General features: G+C 35.5%; 1 protein-coding gene across 1 annotated transcript in view; it reads left to right on the forward strand.

The window, feature by feature from the left end:
• Window positions 1-10,650, forward strand: part of TRPA1 (transient receptor potential cation channel subfamily A member 1) — a 38,027-nt gene extending 27,377 nt beyond the window's left edge. Inside the window, exons 20-27 of the mRNA XM_075747093.1 lie at window positions 1,274-1,363; window positions 1,574-1,743; window positions 3,785-3,914; window positions 4,040-4,222; window positions 5,199-5,267; window positions 7,219-7,329; window positions 7,850-7,947; window positions 9,689-10,650. Of these exons, the coding sequence (XP_075603208.1) occupies window positions 1,274-1,363; window positions 1,574-1,743; window positions 3,785-3,914; window positions 4,040-4,222; window positions 5,199-5,267; window positions 7,219-7,329; window positions 7,850-7,947; window positions 9,689-9,920 (1,083 nt within the window). The 3' untranslated portion in view covers window positions 9,921-10,650. The remainder of the gene's footprint in view (window positions 1-1,273; window positions 1,364-1,573; window positions 1,744-3,784; window positions 3,915-4,039; window positions 4,223-5,198; window positions 5,268-7,218; window positions 7,330-7,849; window positions 7,948-9,688) is intronic.
• Window positions 10,651-11,025: the final 375 nt, after the last annotated feature.

The raw sequence follows: 11,025 nt of genomic DNA on the forward strand, positions 1-11,025 counted from the left end.
CAAGGATTTTGGCAAGAAAAAAAGAAGAGGCAAGAAAACGTATTACAGTTCTTTTGGGAGAGAAAAGACATAAAACTGAAGCAGGAACTCAAAAAGGGTATGCTAGTAGAAATATGAAATAAAATAAACTCAACGGATATAAAAAGTTCATGAGGATATCCTGATATATGAAAAAGTCTGGAGAATCACATACCCAGCCCAGCACAGTACAGATTCAGAAGCCAGAAGAAATAGCAGAACTGGAAGAATTCATGGTCCACTAACTCATCTCCCTGGTGGAAGACAGGAGAATGACAGGAGCTGCGTGCAGCAGACGGAAGAATGACTCAGACTGACTCAGGTCCTTGAATCTTCAGAGACTGGGTGGAAGAAGCATTGTTGGAAGAGTCCTGTACTTCAGTGAGGAATGATGCCAGCTGGTGGAGAAGCAGTGCACTCAACAGGAGCCATGAAAGTGCTGCCTGAGAGACTAGACGAAAAGCAGTGTATATGAAATGTCATGCATTGAAGGAGACAGTGCTGTAATGACTCAGTAATGGGAATGGAGTGGGGAATGCCAGCTCTGGAGGGAGCACAGCATTACAGAACATGGTGTTATACTCTTAACCCCGGTTAAAGAGGGACATTGCAGTGGGGCAGATGCTGATGTGTATTGCAGAACCACTGAAAAGTGAATTTGTGGTCTGTCTATGAGTTAACAAACCCCTCAGGTGGGGCGTTAGCTCTACAAGTTATTTATTAAAGATGAAATTCACTATTGATATCTATGCCTATAGAAGGCTTTTCACAAAAAAAGTTGTGTTTGCCTTTACTGATTGTAAAGGGAGACATCAAAGGGAGCAGCCACATAAGGATGTCAGGTCTTCCAATTTGTCCAAAAACTTCTATTGCCATTCCAGATACTGCAATCTGGTAGTGAAGTTATGGACAACAGAATTCGTCTTTATGTTCATCCAGTGGCAAAATATACTGAAGATGTGGCATAAATACTACAATCTCAGTTCCCAAACTTGAATAGTAGTAATAAAGAAGCTGCTCAGCAACTATTTATCATGCTCAAATTTTCATACTTTGTTTGAATGAATTAAACACAATATACATGACAAGGATTTCACAATAAATATTAGTAAAACAGAATTTAGATAGTAAGTTTATTTGAAGCAGGCTAACAGAGTTTCTTAACTTGGCAATATAACATATATGCAATTGGTAGAGCTGAAACAAACGTTCATGTAAATTTCTAATTTGTTTTGTGCTCTGATTTTTCTTTCAGAACTCATACTTCACAAGGGTGTGTATGTGTTTAGTTTTAATTATGAGTTTACTGGGAATCTGCAAAGAAATATTTCAGCTCATTCAGCAGGTAAATACATAGAGAAACAACATTAATCAGACAGTGTTTTTGCGTAGCAGTTTGTGTGATATTGAAATAAATCTGGTTTTTCCCTAATTAAAAGGGAAATACCAATTTATATAAGATTAAAAGTGAGAAGAGGATTTAAATAGTGTATTAAATTCAGTCCTTTAATGATGCATGGCTTGTAAATATGTATCTGTCTCTCTTAAATCCTAGAAATTGAAATATTTGTTGGATTACTCCAATCTACTGGACTGGACAATTTATACTACAAGCATAATTTTTGTGTCTTCTTTATTTATTAATACACCAGCTCATTTGCAGTGGGAATGTGGAGCAATTGCTGTATACTTGTCTTGGATGAACTTCTTGCTTTACCTTCAACGGTAAAAGTAATTTACATGCTTGACAATAAAATACTTGGATGTTACATATCCTAAACCATGACTGATCCAATCTGATAGCCCCATTTTTATTTGTTTTATCAAGCTATACAAATTTCCTTATTAGGACCGTAGGAATTTTTTAACCCAATGAACTGTAAAGTATTTTTCAGTGTTTTTCATGTACAGAATCACAGCATGTGTTATGGCAACTAAAGAAATAACAAAATTTATTTTAATGTTAAGTAAGCAAAGCCACCGCATATGTCTTTTCAGAAACATGTTTCATTATACTGTATAGTCTTTCACTTAAAAAAAAAAAAAAAGGATATGAATTACAGGAAGAAAAAGGAAGTCTGGTTTTATAAGTAATAGCTGGCAGAAGGTAAAATTCTTCTACCGTTTTACAGATTAAATGGCACACCCCACTTTTCTACACCATAGTGTCCTGTAAAAGAATTATAACGAATTAAATTATTTCTTTAGTTGACATTAGGTCTACTTATTGCCATTAATGATCTTAATGATGTCACTGGTACAATAACGTCCAAGAGTTATGGACCACAGGAGAGCTGGGTGGAGGGCAAAAGAGTGTGGGTGTACTGGTTAAGACTCATAAATTAAACGTTTGTGCCTGAGCCGGACTGCCTTGCACAAAGATGAGGTGTGGTCAGCAAAAAAGTGGTGATTTGGAGCTGTTCAGAAAATAAGGATGACAGGATAACTCTCCATATATGCTCTTCTGATTCTTACTGTATATATGCACTAATCACCCCCATGAGGCAGAGAAACAAACGCAGCATTTGCTGATTAATTTCAGGATCTGTAGTTGGGATGTTTAAGGACAATGTTTATGACATTAACTCTGTAAACAGAGTTAATGTCATAAAGAGAGAGTATCTTTATGGTACTGCCTCTGCTGGCAAACCTTGTCCTACGTGTTTGTGACCTTAGATGACTCATGAATGGGCGTGTGCTCTCTCCTCTGCTGCGTGCTGTGGGCAAAATGGGAGTTGAACCTAAACGGTAAAAAGTAAATTCATGATTGTCCAACCTTTCTTCATCTGCTAGATTAAATGCTTCCGTGGCCTGAACATTTTTCATTTGTATAGCGGTAGAACTCTACACATCATTTTTCTAATTCACTCAGGCTGTCTCTTCTCAAAGCAACTTGTAGCTCCATTGACTTCAGTGGAGTATGGCCTAATAAGTAGAAGATCAGGTTTGCTTTGCTTACAGCTTGATCTTTTCAGCCTTGCACATAATATTTGTGGGGTGGGGGAGGGGGAATCCTGTGAAGGGATTTTCTCAGTTGCTACTGTTGTAGCATAAACCAGTCATCTGGTTCCTGAATCTGGCAGAGGACATACATACATAAATTCCCAGGTTCAGGTTTAAGGGGAAAAAGTAGCCTAATCTGCTTTATGACATCTCATGTTCTGAGATCTAGTTTTTGTGTAAGCCGAGAATAGGAGAGGCTTGCCAAATGACAGACTGTTCTTGGAAACACAGGTGTCTTAAAATTATGCTACTCCCCTTCTCTTCCTGAGTGATGTTTTTCTTTTTGTTTGTTTGTTTTCCATACTGTTATGAAAAACAAAATAATTTTAAATCACACATGTGGCTGCTGGATGGATCATGGTGCCATTTGTCCTTTGTTCTGGTTGCTAATTTGCTTCAAAAAGCAGCAAAAAATGGGATAATTTCCTAATGTTATTATTCTGAGCGCAACAGTTGTGCAATATTGTACTGTCTGTGGCTATGGAAAGAGTAAAAATTGTCCGTGAAAAATAGTATCTTGAAGAAGTACTGCTGTAGTGCATTAAAATATAAGATGCTGTAGTTTAGAATAGCTGTAAATAAGATCACTTGCATTCTTTTAGATGTGAAAGTACAACATGTTCGTACTATCTCAGAATGTCTGAGAGGCAAAATATCTGTTTTCACACATGAAAATCAGGATTACTTATTGCCTTACATAAATAACTGTAAGGGACTCGAACTTGTTTAATTTTGCATTCTTTTCTGTTTACATATTGCCTAGATTTGAAAATTATGGCATCTATGTTGTGATGTTCTGGGAAATTTTGAGGACTTTGATTCGGATTGCTGTCGTTTTCTTTTTCCTGATATTGGCCTTTGGACTGAGTTTCTTTGTCCTTTTGGGTTCACAGGTTAGTTGAATTTCATAGTTAATTTTTTATCATTATAAATATTAGTTTTGACCAAAGAATCTCAAGAGGTTATTTACAAATTTCATCAGTTTGGGTTTTTATTTTGGTATTTCTTCTTTTTGCAGCAAACATATAGCACACCTCTGCTTTCTGTAATGAAGACATTTGCAATGATGCTGGGAGACATTAATTACCATGACGCATTCCTTGATCCATTATTGAGCAGTGAATTGCCATATCCATTCCTGAGTTACACAGTTCTCATTATATTTACCTTGCTTATTCCAATCCTTCTTATGAACTTGCTAGTAAGTACACTATTTATTAATATACAAAGCGGTTAAGCACAGGTTTATACACAGTTTTAGCATATAGAATTACTTTAGTGCTGATTTGTGACTTTCATTCATTATTTAACAAATTGATATTTTCAGTAACGTATGAAAAATTTGCCTTTCCCTGGACTCGTTTTCCCTCCGGTTTAGTGTTCTGAGTGTTTTCCCACAGTTAACTCTAACAGGGTTATCTTATACATCTTTAGGTAGTAACTGTGATGGAATTTGAATTGGAGCTGCAATGTATTATTATGAAGTCTTGGTAAAGAAAATTGGGGAACAATGATTTTAAGTAGTACTTTGATAAATGTGTGCCTCCTAGAGTAGACACAGTCTTAATTCTTCAACACTTTGCTATATCACAACCTAGCACGAACAATATTTTTTTTTAAAAAAGCCAGATCTTCATTGAACACAAAACAGCAGTCAACAGTAGTGTTAAAACTAATGACCCTGTCCTGAAAAAAATAAATAAATAAGAAAACCTGATAACAGTGAGAAAAGGGGAAAAATATGTAATACATTTTCAGCCATGTTCCACTGAACATCAGGTTTTTTAGGCAATCATTTTTATATGAGCTGAGTAATAAAAACAATTCACATTTTCTAAGTTATTTATTACTGCCATGATCCTATTCAATCAAGAGGTCAATGACTTTTTTAACATAACAGCGGTAATGAAGAATCAAAAGAAGGGATGTTACTCTTGACAAATCTTTCAAGTAGCTCTTTAGTGCCTTACTGGTAGACAGGTGGCATTAAAAAAAGCTTACTACATCCCTTGATATGGATTTTCCAAATATGCACAAAAGAGATATGTTTCCAAATTCAGGTGAAACAAAATAAATTTAACTTTAGAGTCATTTTGGATTTAAATGTGAATAAGAAACATAATTGAAACCACAGACTATGAAAAAATAGATAATTAAATCTTTCTTGGTATTTTTAGATTGGTTTGGCTGTTGGAGACATAGCTGAAGTACAAAAATATGCTGCACTCAAAAGGATTGCAATGCAGGTGAGTTAGAAACACCAACTATAGGAAGTAGATATCATTGTTAGGACACCATTTAGATAATTAGATAATTTAGATTTATCATCAATATCCCTAACGAACATCTTTAGCATCTCTGTAAAGCAAATTGGTGAACATGGGCATCCTATTCTGAATCTCACTTTCAGTCATGTGAGACATTGTCAAGGAAATGTATAAGCAAATGCCTTTTTAAGAAACTTTTGAACAGTCAGTTCGATGAATTCTGAGTTATTCCAACAACAGAATCTCAAAATGAGTAAATGCAATGTTGGAAATTGGAGCGTTGCCTTTTAAGGAGAGAATTGATGCAGTGGAAAGAAGGTTAAGGTACACAGAAATCAAAAGGACACCGAATTCATTGCAGTATACTGAAGGCTCATGCTGGTCTGTGTACTGAGGAGATAGTATGCAATACCAGATATAACTAAGGAACTTGGGGTCATATTTCTAAATGTTTTTAAGCTACCTTAAGATGTATAAAAACACCTAACAATTTCTGTTGACATCAGAAGAGTAATAATCTATATGCTTTTGAAAACTACATGCATCTTAGATATTTTCAAAGTAGTTTTTGCAATTGTGATCCTTGAGGCTTACATGCTGAGACTAGGGCAATACCACAACTTCATAAAATTTTCATTTTAAGAAATTATAAATTTGGCACAGTTTTCAAAAGTTTCTTTTCCTTGTGAACTGTATTTCAAACCTTTCAGAAGTGGAAATACACAAAGTATATATACACACAAAGTATATACCTGTCAAGTAAAGATTACTTCTTACTAATGTTCTTAGAAACTCTCTGTCCACATGTTTCACTGAAGTTCTGTTTAAAGTCTGTATTGTGAGAAAAACTGAGCATTCATAAAATTGATGCAAGGAGCGGGTTTGTCTATGTTCCCTGCTGGCTCTGTTTTTTCTAAAACTTTTCAGAGCCTACCTAGTGGCTGAGCATGAGAGGTGCGCACAGACAGAATGAACAAGAACAGCTCAGAAATAACTTCTGCTAGTCACATAACTTTAAATTGTGTGCTGTACTGGCTTAGTTCAAGCGTATTTGAAGAATTCTCTTTTATAGTAACATTTCCTCCCAAGAGATATTTCTTTTGCTAGAGACTAAAGCAGAGGTACAAGGGCAGCTCTTGTAGCAATTAATGCTTTTCACCTGTTTAGGTATTTCTTTGCCAACGGAATGCTCAGGAAGGATGTTGTCTTGCAACTTCAGACAGTGCTACAAAATCTTTATTAAGCATGTAACCTTCTGTATGTTTGACAGGAATATAGTTGTCTGCAGTAGGTTTATACTGTACATCCTGTTCCTTTAAATACACATGCTCAGCATTTCTGTAGCAATTTGAGAACAACCAGAAAAGTAGCATCACCTGAAAAGGTGCTCGTATATAATATACTTGTTTCTACCCAAGAGATAAGGCATTCCACTGGCATCATAATCTATACTGACCCTGTCATAATCTAGTAAAAGGATATAGCACAATTAAAGAGAGAAAGATCAGTCTCTCATTATTATTTGGTATTAAAGCCCATGGCTGTGATAGGTATTCTGTCTTTTGAACGTTTCTGCCCTGTAATTCTATACTGCAACCCACAATGTACTAAGGAGCTATTCAAGCCATTACACAAGAGCTAACTCAGTTTTGGAACCATTTTAGTTATAAGAGTGCACATCAATGTGGAATAATTAATTTTGCTAAGATACTCAGTACTGCTATGACTAGATGCTTTTAGTGTCTGGGCTGGACTGTTCAAATGTTATACCATTGTTTGCAGTGTAGATATCCTCTGAAATGTGACATCTAGTAATAGTGATTTGATTATAATTTATTGTATTTATTATTTTTTTATTATTATTTTCACATGGTAATGTGTCTTTATCTTAAAAGAATCTATCTTATTCTAAATGCAAAACTACATTTAGGTTAATCTTCACACCAACTTAGAGAAGAAGCTACCATTTTGGTTCTTAAGTCGGGTAGACCAGGAATCAATCACTGTATATCCCAACAGGCCAAGATACTGTGGATTTATGGTAAGATGGTGAATCTTAGATTAAAAAATTCTTACTAAAATGTGATATGATCAACTTTCTACACAGATTGCTAGGAACATTGCATTAATAAGACTCAACCATTAACTGACATCAGTGGAATTGTGATTAGACCTTGACTATCTTCAGTGAAAATGATAAATCAATTTGAGCACAGCCTATCTTATTCAGATATAATTAGTGTTTTAATTCTCAGTGATCTGTGACTTTATTAAGTGAGACAAGCTACAAAAGTTATTCAGAGAGAAAATAGAATTGCTCCCTTTTGGCATTTCTTCTTTTATTTGTTTACTTTTCATTTCAGTTATTGGTGGTAGACTGAATTTTCTGATTAAACAAATTTTGCAAAACAAATGTGTAATATACAAAAAATAACTTCATAACAGAAACGCTTTTCAACTTTAAAACTGTGTGGAGACTGTTACCATTCACTTACTTGGGATTTTTAATCTATTGTCAGACTATAATACCTGATTTCAGTTTGGTTCCATGTTTCATTTAGAGCGTGTTCCAGTATTGCTTTGGGTGTGAGGACTCTACCACAGATGCACAGAGCACTGATACAACATTAGAACTGGAAGTTCTGAAGCAGAAGTACAGGTATTTGTTGTGTTATTTTGCTGCTGTAAAAATCAGAGGAACAAATATTACAAATATACTCCTATTTTAAAAAGTGTTTTAAAGCTCTATACTGTACCTAAAAAGTAAAATTCAATGTATCTAGTGTCCTTAAGTAAACTCCCTCACTATGGTAACTTAGTATTTTATATTCCGTAATGTACTTACCTTCAAAATACTTGTATGGTAAAGAAATATTTTTATCCCATGGCAGAGAAAGCGGACAGGCTTGTTTGCTCATTAAAGTAAACTGAAGTAATGGGGAAAAAGCATTTTCATTTCAGAATTAGAGGTTTGTGTATTGAGGTTTTCAAGAGCTATTTTAAACTCACAATTGATGTGATTCCAATTGGTTTGCAAATATACACAATCTGTAAGTGACTTTCCACTGGTCTGATGGTAAATCTGCTTCAGACTGTTTCCCCAAAAATGGATTAGTGTCCTGGTTCTCCTTTGAACAAATCATCTGTTTCCCAAAGCATTGGAAGGAATTCTCTGTACTTACTTACTTTTCTTACTCATCTTACCAATATATCAGTAAGAATGGTTTCAGAAAAGCCTCTGTGGATGTACAGCTAGGAAAACTATTCTTTCTCACTCTGTCTCACTCTACCCTGCTCTTTTTCTCTTTTGTTTTTCTTTCTCTATTTTTTTTAAATCTACTAAATTTTTGTCTCCCTGCACAGATTCTGATTAAGTCTTGGGGTTTTTTTTGCATGAAGGACTCAGCAAGAGTTGAAGGGGTCAGAATACACCCCACAGATATAGGCAAACCATGGAATTTAACAAGTCTTTCTTCAAATCCGTACTACATCAATATATTAGGAACCAGCATGGAACATACCCTTTTTTCTTTCCCTACAGAGAGGGAAGAAAACTATAATTTTATAAAAATATACAATTATTTGGAGTAGAATAACTTTTGATCATTTCACTATGGAAAGTTACATTTACTGTTCCGAAAATAGTGGATGAAAACTTTGTTTTACTGTGTTGCCAGTATGTTTTTATTGTCAGTGTTCAAAACAGAGTTCAGTTCCTACTGAAGCTAGTGGCAATCAGTGCTGAGTGTATATGGTTTTGGTTTTTGATTTGGAGTGGTTTTTTTTCCGCTTTGTATTAATGTTAGCTATTTGCTGCATATTTTAAAACATATTTACTTTTTGGGGGGAAGAAAAAAAAAAGCAACTACGTCCAAGGAAGAACCAACTGACCTAATTGCAGCCTTCCAGTACCTGAAGGGGGCCTACAAGAAAGCTGGAGAGGGACTGTTTACAAGGTCATGTCCTTTGATAGGACAAGGAGTAATGGTTTTAAGCAGAAGGAGGGTAGATTTAGATTAGATACTAGGAAAAAACTTTTCCCTGTGAGGGTGGTGAGTCGCTGGAACAGGTTGCCCAGAGAGGCTGTGGATGCCCCCTCCCTGGAAGTGTTCAAGGCCAGGTTGGATGGGGCTTTGGGCAACCTGGTCTTGTGGAGGGTGTCCCTGCCCGTGGCAGGGTGGTTGTAACTAGTTGACCTTTGAGGTCCTTTCCAACCCAAACCATTCTATGATTCTATGACTCTATGACTCTATGATTCTATAATATTTTTTGTTAGCAGAAGGGTGAAGCTGAGGACTATCAGGTCTTTTGCATCCATAATTTTAATGACTAAGTTGTCCTTTGAAAGCAAATGTCAAACCTTGCTCTGTGCATTTTCTTCTTTTTTTTTTTTTTTTTAGGCTCAAAGATATATCAACTCTGTTGGAAAAGCAACATGACCTCATTAAATTGATTATACAAAAAATGGAGATAGTGTCAGAGGCTGAGGATGAAGACAGCAATGATTTATTTCAGCACAAGTTTAGGAAAAGGCAGTTAGAGCACAAGAATAGTAAATGGGATACAGTGTTAAAAGCTGTTAAAACAAATGTGCCGAACCCAAGCACAGAAAAGAACAATACCTTCTTCTAGACATGGCTATGATATCGTTGTATTATCATTTTGGTTTACTTTAGGGTCGTTTCTCTTAGTGTTTGTGCATAATGTTAATGTGATACATCATGTATTCAAATATTTAAAAAAAAAGGCCAGATCCCAAAAAAAAAAAGAAAGGATGTAGGTGCTCAAAACAGTATTTAAGGAGACTGAAGATGTCTACATCCAAAACTGTGATCCCGTGTGGCTGGCTAATCAGGAAAGTGCCGAACTCGCCAGATGCCAACCTTGCTGTCCTGACAGTTCCCAAGGCTTCTGTCGAGGTCTGTTCCTGGATTTGGCCCTAATACTCTTAGGCCTGTACTTAATTATGTTATTTTCTGTTACGACTGTTTTTAGAATTTCAGAATTTTTAGAAATTCAGGCTCTAATAATTTAGTATTCGGATGTTTTGAGAGAGCCAATGGGCTTCGTGTAGCTTAAGAAACTAACCTGACAGATTGCTTTGGAAGTTTTGCTGAGTAAGGACTGCAGGATCAGGCCTGAAAGGTAAGAAATAACAAGATCATGAAGATGTAATGTAAGGAAAGGACTGTTTTCTTTTGTGGATAACTATATGTGGTTCTCAGAGGGATCATTTGTACTAACATACATATAGCACGATAGAACGACATGTTAAAGATTAGTCATTTACAACTTACTGTCCTTATAATGCTAATGTGATTTTGGCTTTGCTGATAACCTAAAAACTGACCTTGCTACTTCAATCCGCACTTTGGTTTTGTTATTTATTTACTGGGTATTCAGTGCATTATGTAATATACAGTAATATATCAAATGTGGAAATAAACATGAATTAAACTGTGTTTAAGTACCTGAGTATACTTGTTTCAAAAACAGTGCTAATAAACTAATTATGACTATATGTGGTTGTAACACTCTGTGGTCTGCTTTTGAATTCAGACATTTTCTTTAAGAACTTAATATATGTTAATTCTTCATATAAAGAACAAATCTGAGTCCTGTTCATTTAAAAGGCAGCCACCAGAAGGTAATTCACACCGTATAGATCTCGTCCAATTTTCAGAAAGCACAGGAAGATGCATTGTAAATTACTGAGATTTGTGCTTTAAAATTGCCA

This window comes from Balearica regulorum, chromosome 2 (assembly GCF_011004875.1).
Source record: "Balearica regulorum gibbericeps isolate bBalReg1 chromosome 2, bBalReg1.pri, whole genome shotgun sequence".
Classification (NCBI taxonomy): Eukaryota; Metazoa; Chordata; class Aves; order Gruiformes; family Gruidae; genus Balearica; species Balearica regulorum.